This window comes from Tamandua tetradactyla, chromosome 15 (genome assembly GCF_023851605.1).
Source record: "Tamandua tetradactyla isolate mTamTet1 chromosome 15, mTamTet1.pri, whole genome shotgun sequence".
In the NCBI taxonomy this organism is placed as follows: Eukaryota; Metazoa; Chordata; class Mammalia; order Pilosa; family Myrmecophagidae; genus Tamandua; species Tamandua tetradactyla.
In genome coordinates, this window is record NC_135341.1 from 72,134,559 (window position 1) to 72,152,352 (window position 17,794).

The window sequence follows — 17,794 nt, forward strand, 5'->3', positions numbered from 1 at the left end:
TAACTATAAATGATTTCTAAAGGACTAGAATGGAAAGCTTGGCGCTTCAGTCCTAGTGCCCACGTGGCTGTTCAAGCTGACCTGCCACTCCAGCCAGGCAGGAGCCCTTGTTTACGGGAACATATTTATTTTTATGTATCGATGATGTATTTTTTATGTACTCAAGTTTTATGGGTCCGGCCCCAAGAAACACCACTGCAGTCTCTAAATAGCGAATCTGGGGGTGTACCAAGTTACTGGAGTTAGAGCAGTATTTTTGCTTTTCTGTGCCTCTGTACATTTACTTTTTTGTGTTTTTTTTTAATATCAGCTGTTGCCCAGATATGTCTGCTTTTACTTCCAGAACACATCTATGGATGAATTTCTAGAAAATATCTACTATGCCCTGCTTTCAAACACGCAAATAAGCGCTGTTAGATTCCTGATTCAAAACCTAAGGCCCACCTGTGGCTCAACCTTTGAGATCCATGTCCCTTTTAAGACAGTCTCTCAATTTACTTCCTTGGGATCGAGTTTTGCAATTTGAAAATAACATGACCCATCAGAGATCCTTACATTTTGATATCATCTCTTCGGGCTCCCAAGAAATCCCACTAAGACCCAATGGGCACATTTTGATCAGCGCTTGACCTCTTCTCTCCCATCCCCCCTTTACAAATGCCAACAGAAATGGAGATCGTCGCCCTCTTCAACAAACCGAAGAGCCATCAGAAGTGCCGCCAGTACTATCCCGTCACCATCCCTCTCCGGGTGTCCAGGGACGGTCAGACGGTCAGCGGCTTGGATGCCAACTGGTTGGAACACATGAGCGACCACTTCCGGAAAGGAGGCGTGCTGGTGAATGCGGTCTTCTACCTTGGGATGGTAAACGGTATGCAATGCATGGTTTTGGGGTGACCCCTATGAACCTCTTCTTCTGGCTCTTATAATCATAGCCCATCATCCAGACCAGGCTCCACTCGGAAAACTTTGTAGCTAATAAACATGCTGCATTTGATTTCTCATGAACACATCTCAAGGAACTTTCCGTAAAGCCCAGGACGTGTGTGCTCTGTAAAACTCCCTCGGAGTCACCTAGGTGTCTTCCAGAATGACAGAGAAGGGAGAGTGATTCTGTTCATCGATGGTAGCCTCATTCTATGCTTTTAAAGGCTTTTGAAAAGATTATTCCCTGGGTTTGTTAATTACCCCCTAGATCTTGCTGTTCCGAAAGTGCAAATTGTTTGTAGACACCATTACAGTTTGAAGTAGCAGTAGCAGCACCTTGGAATTAACAGCAGGGAAATAAATTGAACAACCTAGATCTGAAGCTCTGTTGGGAGGCACCCTGTCCCTGGGTCTCAGGACACCGCCCCATCCCCCACTCCCTAATGGGTTATCCCTGGGGGATTGCTGCATGGAATAGCACTATTGGTGTCAGCTTTTCAATGGTACAAGGAAAAGGTGGGGAAATGTGTTCAAGCAGAGAGGGGGTTTCGGATTAACACAAAGGCAAGTTGAGCCCCCGGGGGTGCATCAAAGCTGGGAGGCAATTGAGGGAGTGGGGCCAACTTGCCAGCACGCACCCATCCTGAAGGTTGCCAGTCAGCAGGATTCCTAAATGAGTGAAATGTAACACCAAATTTGTTGATCCCAGCAAGACCTGGCAGGGGGGCATCAACAATGCCATGCCTTTGGTTGTGGAATAGTTTTCTTTTTCAAGAATTAGACAGGAGCAGAGTTTGGATGCTACATTATTTGCAATCCTGGAAATGCTAACAAATATCCTCAGTTTAGAAACATCAGGCTTAAATGCTGAGTACACATACTTTAAATCATCTGAAGCCTTGGAACATGATACAGCATGGACAGGTCTTAATTTGGGGTGCGAGTCCCTTGTTACTATCTAAATATCAATATCTGATACTAACATATTCATATAGTAGCAGCAGGCATTCTATAGAGTATTGGAAAAAGTCATGAGCTTGTTGTCCAGCAGAACTGGCTGCGGTGATGGATATATTCTGTGTCTGTGCTGACCAGTATAGTAGTTGCAGGCCACGTATAGCTACTGAGTGCTTGAAATGGAGCTAGTGCAACTGAGGAGCTGAATTTTTATATTTAGATAGTTGCATGTGACCAATGGCTGCCATTCTGGACAGTGCAGTTCTCAAATATATGTTTCTAAGAGTGTTAATACAACGAATGAAAAATAGTCAACCAGTCCCTTGGTAGCATCGACAGGCCCTCCCTGTACGTCTGCAAAGTTCACTGAAGCTGGAGATCATTGTGGTCTTATTTTGGGATGGCATCACATGCTTGGGCACAGGCTGACAGCTCTGACTGGTGGGCATCAGGGGAGGCCAGGAAAGAAGGCATCACTTCTCTGCTCCCTGTAGGGATGCCCCATCACCCGTCTTGAGTGGTAGCACAGCAACTCCTGTTCAGGCTCTCAGGCTCTCCACAGAGGCTCTCTGTGGCTCTGTATAGGTTTACTTTTCTCCCTGGGAAACCAGTGGTTAGTTATACTAAAATCTTAAAGATGTGCAGGGAAGCCACTGTGAGAGCCTTCCACGCGGCCCCTGGTCATTTTTCCTGCCTTAGCAGAATTGAGGCGTCGAGAGGAAAGTTTGCTCTTTGCCCCCACTGCCCAAACACGTCGGGAGCAAGCTGAGCCCCGTGAGGGAACTTTTTGAAAGTTCACAAAGCCATTTAAGGCCACTCTAACCCTTATGGTTCGAGTAGTTCAGGCTGAGTTGTTCTCCCCGTTTCTGGCCCCCTTCCCTCCTGCCTCGTGTCCAGATACACAGATAATTTATACATTTTTTTCCTTCTGCTATGCTTTGAGTGTTTGGAATGCTGCTAGATCCTCTCTTGGTTTTAGCTGCATTAAATCCAGCCTTCCTGTCTTGAAGATAGAACCTGAAATTTCCCCTGACAAGTGCCATGGTGAAGTCTCCCACCCGAGCCATGAGGTCTCCTGCAGGGCTGCCCGTGCCGCGAGTGCCACCGTCGCTGCATGGCTCCATCTCACAAACTGCAAGAGCCTCAGGACAAAATGAACCTGAACTCCCTGTGATATTAACACACTTTCACTTCAAATGTTTCTGCTGGTAGGGAGAGTGTTACTTGGGAGCAATGCTTAGTGGGCTAGGGCATTTCTGCCCTGGAAAGGCCCAAGGTTTCCATTGGCCAAGGATCAAATATGCCTGTTCTTTTCTGAGAAATAAAAAAAAAAAAAGGCAAGCTAATCATAATCATAAAAGGAACCTATTTCTAATGAGATAATTAGTGTCCTTACAAAATAAACCTGGCAGAGCTAGATGGAGGTGCATCTGAAAGCTGTTTGCCATCTGGAAGAGTACCAGTAATGACTCTGAAATGGATATTTGTGCTTCAAAATATTTTCCACCGAGTCATAAAACTCACGAGAACCTTGTCCCACAAACAAGATGATGTTTTAGCCTGAATCACCCAGATAAGGCTGCAGCTTCTCTGTGGCCCAGGCTTTACAGCCCAGGCCATGGAAAGATATTCGGACACATGCTCAAGTTTGGGCTCCTGTGGGTGGTCCCGGGGCTCCCCTCCCCAGGCTGGTTCCCGGAGCCTTAGAATGACCTAGTGTGTTGGGTCAAGGGAGACTTTGTCCTTGGGTCCTGGGAGGTTGAGGTCGCAGGCAAAGGAGCAGCATCCTGATGGTAATGGGCTCAGAGCACTTACTATGCCTTGTGCTGCTCTAAGCACTTCACAGTAGCCCTGTGCAGGAGGAGCTGCTGTTATCCCTGTGTTACAGCTGAGGAAACTGAGGCACAGGGAGATTAGGTCACTGCCAAGGTTACCAGCTCATCACTGGCAGGAATGTGGTAGACAGAAAGGAGGCTGCGGGCAGGGAAAAGGAATGTGAGGAGGGCGGGAAAGAGGCCTCTGTGTTGGTGAGAGGTTGAGATCCCCGGCAGGAAGACTGGGAAGGGACGGGCCTCCTGGGTCCAGCCAGGACTGTGGGTAAGTCCGGGGGTCACACAGCAGAGTGGATGGGTACTCTGAGATGCTCTAGCCAGTGACACAAAGGCTGGAGTGGATTTTTCTAGAGGGTGGGAAAGGCCAAGAGGGGTGGCCCTCCATTGGGCTGACTGTGGGGAGGCCTGGGGCAGGTGCCTGGTGTCAGAGGTGGGGGTGAGGTGGGCCAGCTGTGAGCCTGGCTTCTCAGCAAGGGGCTTCCTGGCCTGCAGAGTCCCTACTGCCCACTCGGGCTGCTTTTGCTACCATAGGCCCTCCAAGCCCTGCTCCCTCTCTCCCCCTGTCCTGCCCTCGCCCTGCTCCTCACCCTCTGCTCCCCCCTCTGACACCCACCCCACAACCGCAGTCCTCTGATCAAGCCCCCTCCTCAGTCTCCCCCAGCTATCCTGACCAGAGACCCCCTTTGCCTGAACTCACGCCTGGCTTTTCTCCTTCATATGTGTAGGTCCTGCTGTTATAACCTTATTATACTTAACAAAATGTAATCACCTCTCAGTATCTTTATCCAGCCTATATTCAGATATCTTCAGTTGTTTCAAAGATGACCTTCTCAGCTGCCTGTCCCAACCAGATCCCTGTCCAGCACCGCGCACTGCTGCAGGTTGCTGTACCCAGACTTCTCTTAGTGCCTATGAAGAGCCCATTTTTATGGCACTGCTTGAATCAGACCTGGCCTGAGATCCTACAGACCGTCCTGCATCCTGGATCTGTCTGCTCGCTTCTTCGTGCTATCATTTTCCTCATTTCTCTGTGCAGTTCCTATAAGCTGGAAGGAAGTTCTAGAACTCTGCTAAATTAAGCATGGATGCCTAAAATCCGTTACAGGTGGTGTGTTCTGTAAGCTGCATCGCATCAGGAGGCACCTACCTATACGACCCTCCTTCCTTACCTTTCACAAAAACCAGGTCTTCACTGAGACCCTCCTTGATGCCCCAGCCTAGCATGTCCTGTGTTACCTCACACTTAGAAACCATGGACATATTTCACAAGAATGCCTGTGGGGACATATTTTAAGGATACTTGCAGCATCTCTGGGCAGGCCCAGCATCCTGTATACAGCAGGTATATCCCATTGCCTGTACACCATGCCCTGTATACAGCAGGTGGCCAGTAAAGGTGTGTGGATGATGGTCAGTGATGTCAGCAGGGATAAGGGGAGAAGCTGGTATTGTGGTACATGTCAGCGATTGCCTAGGGATTTGGGGGAGTGAGGAGCTGGGGGAGGGGGAGGGGGAGGCCTGCGAAGGGTGGCAGAATGAAGTTGTTCCAGGTGGGTCCCCACAGCAGCTCCTTTGGGAATTGTCTATGTCCAGAAATGTTTAACCCCTTGGTAACAAGCATGGCTTCCATGTTAGTCAGCATTCTCTAGAAAAACAGAACCAACAGGAAAGACCTGTGAATATGAGATTTATAAAGGTGGCTCACAACCGTGGGAATGGAAGAGTCCAAAATCCATTAGGGCAGGCTGTGATGCTGGCAACTCCAATGAAGGGTCTGGACAGACTCCACAGGAGCAGCTCACTGGCTGAAGCAGCAGGGAAAGAGTCTCTCTTCTTTCTTAAAAGCCTTCAACTGATTGGATTAATGCATTGTGGAAGGCACGCCTGAGTTGATCACAGATATAATCAGCCTTAGATGCAATCAGCTGACTGATGACTTCATACACCAGCCTTGTTTGTTATCAACCAGCCATGAAATATCCTTGCAGCAAGGATATTCCCTGACCAGACAGCTGGGCATAATCACTTGGCCAAGTTGACACCAGAACCTAACCATCACAGCTTCTATTTCAGAGAAGTCACTTAAAGTTGGGGGAAGATTTCACTTATGCCATTAAATGCCGTTGCTCTTGTATCCATAGCTTATTTTTGAGTAAACGCTTCATTGCAATATAGCACCCGCTCAGAAGATTGTACAGATTGCAAGGGCACAGCTCAGTGGGTATTTATGATGTGGACATGCATGTATCCAGCTTCCAGATCAAGGAATAGAACACACCAGCTCCCTAAAAGCGCCTCAGACTGCAGGGTGACCACAGTCCCAACTCTGAACTCTATAATATAAAGTCTTGAACTTCATATGTATTTTTTGTCTCTGGCTCTTCATGTTGTGAGATTCATCCATATTTTCACACGTAATTGCAGATCATTTCTTTTCATTGCTGTATACTATTCCATTGCACCCATGTATCATGGTTTATCCACATATAAGCATACTTCTGTTCTTTACCTCCCATAGAGAAAGGTATGGCATCTGCACAGATTTGTCTCCAAACAGAAGCCCTGAGGCTCTCTCCCTGTGAGAGAGCTCTCTCACTGAGATCCCAGCAAAACTCCAAGGAGAGAGAGTATGGGCAGTGTTCTGAGAGCATTGGCTTCCTGAGTGTAGAGACCTTGTCTGTTGATCTGTTGCCCGTGCCCAGGTCCTGGAAGAGTCTGGCTCATCCGTAGCAGCGGTTTAATAAATATTTGTTAGTTGAAAGAGCTTAAACTTTAGAGTTAGACAAACCAGGTTTCAGATCTAGTTTGGTTCTTGCATTCTGTCTGAATATGGACATATTATTGAACTTCTATAACCTCCTTTTTCTCATCCCCTAAGAAGGAATGCTAACCTTTGCAGAATTTTTGGGAGGATAATTGTGAAACCATCACTGGTGCCTGGCAGAGTGCCTCGCATCCTGCAAACACTCTCAGTCTGAGTTTTCCTTCCCACCTCATCAGCTAAATGCGACTGAAACTTGCAGGCTAGCACTGACCATCCCTAAAGTGGAGTCCTGTCATCTCTAGATTTTTCACAGCTTCAAATAGAGAATGCAGGAAGGAAGGCCAAGAGAGCAGTGAGGGCTGGAGAAGTAAGAGAAGGCAGTAGCCTTTCTTTCTTTTTTTTTGGTAGGGGTGGGGGTGGGGGTGCATGGTCTGGGAACTGACCCCGGGTCTCCTGCCTGGCCAGTGAGCATTCTACCACTGACCCATCCATGCACTCTTGATGATGTCAGTGAATTAGCTGCAGCTAACTATGATTGTGGGGTAACCCAGCACCATTATCGAGAACCAGTTGAGCAGTGATTGCATTTGCAGTGGAATCACACATCAACAGGACAACATGTGCAATTACGGTCACATAGTGCATGCCCTTCCTGGAACCAGGTGGTACCGTGAGGGCCACATAGCCTCCGATGGAGAGAGGGTTGCCCCAAGCACCCAGGTGACCTGTTAAGCCAGTGACCCCCATGTAGACAATTCAGTCCAGTCTAATTTGTTAAAATAGAGGAACAGGAATGTTTCTTTTCTAATCCCACAAAAATAGGCCAAATGCACTGACCGCTGGTCGTGGCATGCCTATTTCGGGCTAGACTTTGGAGAAGAGCCACCGCCACGGGGGAACCTGAGGTTTAGCACAATGTCTCAGAGGCTGCGGGTGAGGAGCGTTTACCGCATAGAATTGACCTCTGGGGATAATATGGTGAATCTCCTTTTCCCACATCCTTCTTGTAAGTCATAAGCTCGGAATGTTAACGTGGCCTTTTGCCAGAAGATCGACATCAAATATTTATACAATACCAGGGCAAATAGCTTTTTGTGCACAGTAGGGAGGCACCTTTACTTTAATAAAAAATGCAGTGATAATGGAATGTTTTCCTTAGATGGAGGCGATTTAACTTTTTTACAGTGGGGCCTCCACTCTGAGATAGACCTATTTATACCCAACTCGGCGCACATTACAGTGAGGCTGAGCCATGGAGGTAATGAGGAGTTGGGAGATGGACGTGGCCGTCAAAACAAGGGGCTCTTTAAAAGCCCAGCTGTCTGCTCTCTGTGGTTCATTGACTTTTCTGCTGTTACAGATGACCAAGTTTTGACAGCCGTTCTGAACTTGCTTCATAGTTAAGGAGGTGAATCCGCACTCTGGATTCAGAGTGGCAGAGCAATGTAGCTGAGAACCCTCTTGCCTCGTGGAGAAAGGAAGACCACATTTGAAGTGGGGATACATTTTTAGAACCCTCTTGTAATATTTTAACCCCAAAACCCATTATCTTAGCTGTATGAGGATAATTTGTTATCCCATCTTTGCCCACCTTTATCATCTGTTCTCATTTTTACTTCTTGTCAAATTAGGCTGTCTAATGCTTGGAGCTGTACTGATACATGGTAGGCACATTTAAAGGGCTTTGAGATTTTCCATCGATGAGACCTGTAGGAAGTGGCTTTGGATAGCAGATAAATTTTTTTTTCCTGTGGGAGCTTGGAGAAAATTTATGCTCTGTGGATATAATCCTGAAGAAATCATTGAGTGTCTTCTGGTCCCAAGCATCGCCAGGTCAGGACTTGGGGAAACTTTATTCAAAGAGGTTCCTTTGAGAATCCCTGTTGTGTCAGGGGCTCTAGCTGGACTCATGTTAATAAGAACTTTAAACGTGAACTTGGACTATCATCCATTCTTGTCTTGGATCTCTGGACCCCATTCTTGTAATGTGGTTCAGCAAAAGCTCTTGTTTTCTCTGGTCACCATGTAAAATGTCTCTTAGGAGGAACACTTGGGGGAGATGTTTTGTTTTACTTTGGAGTCAAGTAAATGAGACACAGCTTAGCATTTGCTGAGGATGTTTGAAAAGACTGTTAGAGTAGGAAACAAATAAGAAACTGAACATGGGATTGATTTACCATGGAGACCTTACTTGAAATGGGTTTTCATCATAGGTTCAGAAGGATAAGGCTACTGTGATCCAGACTTACTCTTGTAACTGTGGTTTGCTGCTCTGGTCAGACCTCTCTCTATCATTTTGGAATAATCAGGAATATCCCCGGGCTAAGTGAAATACAGTGGTTCCATGTTTCTTGAGTCTACATTGGGTATTGTGTCAATCAGCTTTTACCACAATAATTCCATGTAACATCTCCGCCATTATCACCCCCACTCTACCCCACCCTCCACCTCCCAGAACTCACTGCTTTAAATAGAAATCATTTATTTTAGCAGATTTGTGGGTTAGCCAGGGCAGTTTTGCTGCTCTGTGGGTCAGCAAGGTTCCATTGGTATAGCTCTTCTGTGCATGTCTTTAATCTTTCTGGAACCAGCCAGCTAGCTGGGACATATCCTTCTCAAAGTGGTGGCAAAGCTGTAAGAGATCAAGCTAAACCACACAAATGCATTTCAATTCTGTTTGCATCATACCCACTGTATTGGTTTGCCAAAGCAGCTGGAATGCAATATACCAGAAATAGAGCAGCTTTTAAAAGGGGAATTTATGAAGTTGCAAGTTTTACAGTTCTAAGGCCATTAAAATGTCCAAACTAAGGCACCAATAAGAGGTTACCTTCACTCAAGAAAGGCTAATACCATCCGGAATACATCTGTCAGCTGGAAAAGCACATGGTGACATCTGCTAGCTTTCTCTCCCAGCTGCTCATTTCATAAGGCTTCCCTGGGGACGTTTTCCTTCTGCATCTCCAGAGGTCTCTGGCTATGTGGGCTCTGAAGCTTTTCCCAAATGGTTCCCTCTTAAAGGAGTCCAGTAAGTGACCCCACACCCATGAATGGGTGGAGACACATCTCCATGGAAAACACCTAATCAACAGATCCCACTCACAACTGGGTGGGTCGCATCTCTATGGAAACAACATAATCAAAAAGATTCCTCCCACAATACTGAAACAGGATTATATAACATGGCTTTCTGGGATACACAACAGTTTCAAACCAGAACACCTCTTAACATACCATTGGCCAAAGCCAGTCACACAGACAAGCTCCTAATTGTCTGGTCTCCCAACTGCTCGTCTTATTCTTGATTTTCTTCTCTGATGACTCTCTCGCTTGTCTGATCCCTGACTTCCCCTCATTCACTCTACATTTCTACGCAGGCTGTCCTGTCTGCCTGAAACTCTGAAACCCTACAGATCTGTGTGGCTTGCTTGCTTTTATTCATGTCTCTTCTCAGTGTGAGGAGACCTACCCTGCCCCCCCCTTTCAAAAATAGCCATTCACCTTCGCCTCCTCCTCCATCTTTGCTCTTTCCCCTACCCCTAAGCCTGCTTTGTGTCTTCTGTAGCAATTATTACTTCTGACGTCATGTTACTGACTCTCCCCCACTGCAAAGTAAGCTCCATGGGGTCTTGGATTTTGTCTCGCTTGCCTGCTACATTTCCAGTGACCACAGAGAGCTTGGCACAAAATAAGTGCTGAATAGGTATTGGAATGAAAGAATGAATGAGCGGTTGAACAGTTATCCAGTGTGAGCTTGAATGCTTCCAGTAACACGGTGCTCACCCTTCAGAGCCCTAACTTCCACCTTTTGACTACTCCAAGAAAGGTTCTTTTTAACTTTCTATGGGAGAAAATTTTATCCCCATAGTTTCTAAAACTCTTTGATTCTAATTCTGCCTTCAAGGACCATGTAGAGGAGAGAAAAAAGACATTCTTTTTTATCTGTGCTGTCTCTTTATTTGCATTACACCTGTTTTAACTCATATATTAACCTCATAGAAAAGGATGATGAAGAAAATTCAAATTATGCTTAATCCCACTATTCATAACTATTGTTGACATTTTGTGTATTTACTTAGAGCTTGTTTGTCTAACCTATTTTAACATGAAAGTTCACATATAGTTCATACTACAGTTCTGTATTCTGTTTTTACATTTTTAATATTGCATGCAGAATATTTTTCTATATCATTAATTTCCCATGCTGTTTTAGGAACTGCATAGTATTTAATTGAATGGAAATCTCCAAAGTATTTTTCTGTGGCTGAATATTTGGATTGTGGAATATTTGGATTGCTTATTGTAAAAAATTGTTATGCTATTTTATAAACAATGTTGGTGGATAAATATTTTATGACATTGGTGGTTACAACTTTGAAATAGACTAAAAGAAGTTGGAGTTCCAGGTCAAAGAGAATGGACTTCTTTGTTGCAGGCACTTGAGACATTGTCAGATTGCTTTTTAGAAAGATTATGCAGTTAAAATTCCCTCGAGCACTGTAAACTTTTCCATATCACCACACCCTTACTAGGAGTATGCATTTTCTTCTAAAAACTTGCCCATTTTCTAAACAAAACGGAGGTTTACTGACCATCTTAAGTGTGTTTAGGGTACGTGTGAGCATGCATGCGAGAGAATTAATTGCCAGTTCATGCCAGTTGCCCATTTCTGTTTTAGTATTTTTAACTATTGATATATAAAAGGTTTTTTATGTATAAAGATATTAAGCTCTGTCTTTTTTGTTGCAAATAGTAGCCTCATTGTATTGATTGCCTTTAGTTTTGTTTAAGGGATCTGTTGGAAGGAAAAGCTAAATGTCACACATTCACACCTGTCCATCTTTTCCTGTGTGGTTCTGGGAAATCCAAGGACTTTCTGACTTTCTCTCTCCCTCCTCCTTGTGAACAAAACAGTCACATTACTATGTGAGTTACCCTTTTATAATATAAACTTTACACTTACGCTTGCTTTGCATGCCTGAGCAGTGATTCCTATAACAGAATCTAAGGAGTCTCTGCCTACAGCCCCATCTCACAGCCCCATATCAAGGCACTCTGGGGTCCCATCCCTTCCATAATTGAGCATGGATCCAAATTGCTGTGCAGAAGTCCAGTCCTCTTTCCTGCAATCTCTTATCTAAATGATTTAGGGCACTTAGGAGCCATTAACAAAAGAGGGGCACAGAGGGCTTCCCTAAGGTCCTCTTGCAGGGGTGGGACCTGTTCTGAATTTCTTTACACTCTCATTACCTGAGACAGTTCCTCAGTCCTTCTAGATGTTTAATATGCAGTAACTGAGTCAGGTAGAACTCAGAACCTGGTAAATTGACTAGAGCAATGCCCAAAGAAACATTTTCAGTGGTGAATCAATTGGGAAAAATTCTCCCTGCCCCCATTTCCACCCCTGGACAAGTGCCACCTAAAGAGCTGTCTGTACAGCCGCCACATCATGCAAACTCCCAAGAATGAATGCATCTGAGTGTGTGTCTGACAAGCTCAGATCTAGTATGTTGTATTTATCCTCCCCTACAAAAAAAAAAAAACCTCTTTTACCTAAATATAGTTTTCTTCTAAACACTGTCTCTAAATGGCTGTGCTTTACCCTGGATAAGTTCTCCCCAGTGCATTCTGACGTTGGAGCGTGAAAAGGAAGGTAAACGCGTGAAATCAAATGGTGATTGCTAACAATGAAATTTGGGCTCATAAAATCAAGGATATTATTCAAAACTGCGAGGTAAATTAGTCTCATTCATTCTGATGGGGCCAGACTCTATGGCTGTGTGTGCCTTCTTTAATTAACATGCTGAAAAGATGTTCTGATTGGGATTATTAATGAATGCAGTGAAAATTTTTGCTGCTCGTAAGGCTTCTGCCACAGACGGTTTACAGAAGTCCCCCCAACCCCCGCCTTTTTTCTTCCCCCCACAGATTCCTTACATGGCTTGACAGATGGAGTATTCATCTTTGAGGCTGTTTCCACAGAAGATAGCAAAACCATACAGGGCTATGATGCTATTGTTGTCGAACAATGGACGGTGCTGGAAGTAAGTGTGGAGCTGGCAGTCGTGCTTATTTTGTGTGGGCGGTCATTGTTTTATCCGCTTGCTGAATCTCATGCAGGGGCTGGGGCCCAGCTGAGTATGGGGCTTTCTCGGGAAAGGGAGTTTGACCCAAGTGCGCCCTAAAACTCCCCCTTTAGTTCTTTTGTACCCCATCCTTTGCCAGGTACGGGGGTGGGGTGGCTCTCACTTTTTCCTTTTGGCAGGAAAAAACAGGTACCACTGTGTGAAAAGACATTGTTCTTGAATTTTCTGTATACCAAAAACTCTAAGTGGCATAAACGAGGCAGACACATACTTGTGATCTCCTTAATACGAGCCACTCTGGCTCTGTCTGCCATGCACACTTAGAAGAAATTGGCACACAGGAGTTTGTTTTGCCTTCACAATAAGCTATAGGGTAAGTACTGCTGTTGCCCCTATTTTACAGATGGGGAAACTGAGGCACAGAGAGGTTAGGTGTCTGGCACAAGGGACATTAAATGTTGAAGGATGTATTTGAGAAATGTTGATTCATGAGGCTCCCAGATTGCTCTGAGCACAGAAATTCCTCAAGCCACATTCCACGGGGACTTCTGAAGGGCGTATTCATTTTTAAGAGGCACTGGTGTGTCCTTTTGAGGCATTGCTCTAGCTGTGGACGTCCGGAGTTTTTAGACCAGCTTCTTGTACACATAGCATCTGGCACGTAAAGGGAGAAGCTGTTCGAGCACAGAGAACTGATTTCTGAACGCTGTCCCCTAGGCCCTGGGAGAACACAGGATTGGCACCGCTCTGAGGAGGCTGCTGCCAAACCGGGTTCTCAGTGCCAAAGTAAGACAGACATGGGCGCAGCCCTTGGTGATGGGGGTGAGGCACTGGGACTCCCCAGGTGGCAACTGCTTGCCACCCCATTGTACTTTTCAGAACTGAAGCCTGGAGGTGGGTCCCTTGCCTGGGGTGCTGGGTAGGCCACCAGGGTTTACATCCCCAGTGGGTGTGAGCCTGGAGCGAGGACAGAGCAGGGCTGTTGGGGATGTGCCTGCGTCTGAACAGTGATGGGAGATAACTGCTCACCAGTGTGACAGCAACAAAGTGCACAGACAGTCTGTAATAATCAGAAACAGGGATTCCAAAAAAACTACATCAACCAGGACCAATAGTTTGGGGGGCACAAGTCCTGAGGACATATGTAGTAAGGAAAGCAAAGATGAAGATGAACTAAGTTTGAGATCAGCTCCACCAGTTACTCTTTGTCCTTGCTGCCAGTGGGCCTTTGTAGCCTCCCTGGCCCTGGCTGGATGGAGATGCAAAGGAAGTGAGGCCCAGGCTGAAAGCCACAGTCCAACGTGGCAGGTCATGTCCCCAAGTTTCCTCCAGTGTCAGATGGGAGCAGAGCTGTTCATCCAGCCCCCTGCACGAGGTGGAGTGAGCACAGGCTCTTGACAGTGGTGTTAGGAAATAACCGGGGGACAGGTCTTCAGGATCCCGTTAAAACAGGCCATGCATGTCGCTGAGCAGCCCGCAGGCTTCATTCAGCAGCATTTTGCATTAACAGTGTTGCAGGGCTGCTCCCAGAACCACGTGCAATTGTGGACGGGGTTGTCACGCCAGGGAGGTGGCTGTAAGGACCCCTGCTGTCTGCATGTTAAAATGGCAAGAAAGGACTTGATGGCAGCGGTCCAATATGGTTTTAAAAAGTGGATCCCAAAGTGTGGTCCCGGGACTAGCAGCATCACCATCACCTGAGAACTTACTGGAAATGCAGATTCTGGGCCCCATCCCAGAAATACTGAATCCTTGGGGGTGGGGCCCAGAGATCTGTATTTTAACAAGCCTTCCAGGTACTTCTGTGCACACGCAATTTGAAGAGACAATTTCCAAAAGAATGCTGCAGTGCCTTTTGGCACTGCATGTCTGTGGTTGTGCATTATTTGATGAATGGAGTGATAGAAAAAAGTATCTCAGTGTCAGCGTTTCTCAGCCTTTGAAACTGACCTTGACCTGTGGAGAGAATGTGTACTAAATTAATATGTACTAAATAAAATGTTTGTAGGAAGAAAAGGTTAACAACTAAAACAAGGATATGGTTGTCTTATTTTTTTTTAATTTTTGAAATTTTAATGTTTATTAATCTATATACCACACAAAATTTCCCATTTTATGTACTTGTATGCGTACAATTCAGTGGTAATAATTACACTCACAATCGCCATCACCACCATCACCAGCACATTTGTCTTTTTAATACAAAAGGAGGCCAATTCTATACATTGAGAAATTGGGGCAGAAAATATTAACATTTATTCAGAAACTTCGCCTGGATATTCAGATTGATTTCCACCAGAGTTTGTCTTTTTCTTTTTCAGATGGTTGTACATTTTTCCTCTTGCCCTCTTATTTTTATGCATTCATCTGTTTGGTGATATTAGTTTTAGGGTCCCCCATTCCTCCAGAACTGCTGCTCTGGCTTTTTCCCAGGCGTCCTTGAAAGTCAACGTGGCTTTGAGAGACCTGTGACGGGCCCAGTGAGTGTTAGAGCTGGCTCACCCCGGCTCACATGAGCCAATTCTGTGCATCTCTTCCCAGCTCCACATTCCCTGTTGTCAGGTTGGTAAACTTGAAATTAGCCCCGGTGGAAGACAAGGAAATCGGCAAGCTTCTTCCCCTGGAGATCTGGTCGAAAGCACAGATGGGTCTTAATCATGACATATTTCCACATTGCAATATACGGGCGTGGCTGATATTCCGTTGGGCAGAAACAGATTTTCTGAATTTCCATGATAATGATGACAAGTGGATTGATGATTTTGTGGTTGTCCCTCACCAGTTGTCCCTGCACAAGTCTTTGTTCCTTGCTCTGGAACGTCCCCAAGCGTCACCTGGCAAGGACAAGAGGAGGGGAGATTCCTTTGGGGCAGGCTGGTCCCCTTGGGTTATGTTTTTCCTCTTTGCAGCTGATGTGGGCAGCCTTCAAGAGTCAACACTCCAGGAAACTGTTCTGACTCCCTGAGGATGAAAGACCCTCATTCTGTGTTCCCCTCAATCCTCCGGGAGTAACCCCGTTGCTCTCTTTCACCTTTATTTATTTGTCCACTTTCCTCCCTCTGCTGGGTTTCTTGGTCTGGAAAGATACATCTTTGTTTTCCAAGGCACCCCAATAAATGCTTCCTGAATTGGGTTGAAGATCTTTGGGTTCAGCTTGAGGGTAGTGCAGTATTTCTCAAAGCTGAGCCTGTGTCAGAGTCACCTGGGGAGCTTTTAAAAACCCAGATATCCGGGCCCCAGCCTAGATTCCCTATTCGGTGGGTCTGGGGTGGGGCCCAAGAGTTTGCATTTCTAACACGTTTTCTAGTGATGCGGATCCCTGGGTCTTGGAGGAACCAAGCGTTGACTATGTGTCTGCAGAACAGCCCGATAATGGCTGGTTCGGGCCAAGCCTGCCCACAGCTCAGCTTCCTGAAGAGGTTGCCTGCCCAGTGCCCCATTCCAGCCCCCACAGAGCCCTTCTGCACACCCCTCTCCGGAGTGTGTAGTGTTTGTCCAGTTCCCTCACCTTCCACCCTGTAGACCCGGCTACTTCCTTTCTCCCCCACCCTTTTGGCTGCTGGGAAAGGTCTTTCCTCTTTAGGCCTGGGCAGGTCCCTTTTGGCTCCTGGTTGACCCTGCTTTTCTGGCAACCACTGTCTCCCAGCCCAGCCCATGACCTCTTGGGCTCTGACCACAAAACATCTCTGTCCTGCTTTTCCTCCTTTCACACAGTTGGGACTGGTCTGTCCTGCCTTTGCCTCATTATTCCTGTATATTCCTCAATTCCATTGGCAAATGTGCCATTCTTGTTCATCCACCTTTTCCCGGCTTTGCTTTGCGCACGCGTGCACACGCACACACACACACACGGTTTCACCAGACCGAGGTCTTCACAGCTTTGCAAACAGTGCAGCTTTTGGGGAAGAGAGTGCAGATGCCAGAGTCTGCCCCGGGAGTGCGATCCTGGCCTGTAATTCCCAGATGAGTACTGAGTGTAGGAAAAGTAAACCACCCCCTCATCCTGCCTCCATTTTTCAGTTTTATAAATGGGGATACTGGTAGCAACCTCTCAGAATTGAAGAGGATTAAAAGAGATTGTACACTTTTAAAATCGTAAATGAGGCACATATGAGCATCCAATAAATATTTCTTTCTTTTATCACTCACCTGATATCATGAGACAGATCCTCTTCCTATTTCCTCCTTCATATTCTAAAAGCAAAAAGGAGGTTGAGCTAGGAACAGTGTGGAGTTGGATGCAAATAATTGCATTTTTCTCAGTGGGAAACCCACAGCCTAAAATTAAAGATAGTTGTCCATCCATAGGGCATTTATAATGGGCATTTTGTTTACTTTGAGTTTGCAATCTAGAGCGTGAGCAGAGAGTAATTCTCTGAAAGGAAGGGAAGACATATGGAGGACAGGTAAAGAACAAGCTAGAGAGAGGGACAGAGAGCCTCTTCTTGCTGTCTGTGTGTCCTCCAGCCTGACAGCCCGTCCGAGTTCGTGGACGCCATCCTTTCTGCAGTTAATTTAAGTTCATCGACATGGGCTAGAGCCTCGTCCATTTTGCTCCCTCTCCCTACGATATGTTTTAGTTCCTTGGTGCTTCTTGTGAAATTTCGCCAGAACTAAACATAAGATGATAGTAAAAGCACTTTTATCTGATGCAATTGGTGTGGTGGCTGGTGGGTTAATTGCAAAAGCCAATTAAAAAGGAGAGGCAAAGATTATCACAGTTATATCTTACACATTTTATTTTAATGTTAAATATGTCATTGCACTTCCATTTGCCAGTCTTCCTGAGTATGGAGTGTGGCGATTGGAATTCCGCTTCATCTTTCTTGTATAAACTGCACCCAAAGTGGACCAGCTACAGTTTCCATTGTCTCTTTCTATAAAGTAAAGCAAAGGGATCTGCCTTGCAGAATCCTTCTATGTCTTTTGGTCTTTTTTCCCTAGTTCCAGTTTCTTCCCCCCCTATCTAATTCAGCCACAGTCATTTTTAAATGAATCTCTTTTGTTCAGTCTCTTCAAAGCATTCAACTTAGTTTTCCTGGAAGTAACTTTTTTTCCATTTACAGTTGATTAGTTTAAATAGTTCACACTAAGACATAATTATTATCACACATCTAACTGAGCTCAACAGGTCTGGGAACATATGAGACTCACCCTTGAAGTGCTCAATTTGTGGGAACAGAAAGGCAGCGATCATTCTAGGGAGCAGTCTGCCACCTGCAAGGATT

At 45.7% G+C, this 17,794-nt stretch overlaps 1 protein-coding gene across 2 annotated transcripts in view; it reads left to right on the plus strand.

The window, feature by feature from the left end:
- Window positions 1–17,794, plus strand: part of RFTN1 (raftlin, lipid raft linker 1) — a 255,311-nt gene that overhangs the window by 200,944 nt on the left and 36,573 nt on the right. For both annotated transcript variants that reach the window (XM_077130048.1, XM_077130049.1), the window contains exons 6-7: window positions 668–871; window positions 12,409–12,524. In XM_077130048.1, the coding sequence (XP_076986163.1) occupies window positions 668–871; window positions 12,409–12,524 (320 nt within the window). The remainder of the gene's footprint in view (window positions 1–667; window positions 872–12,408; window positions 12,525–17,794) is intronic.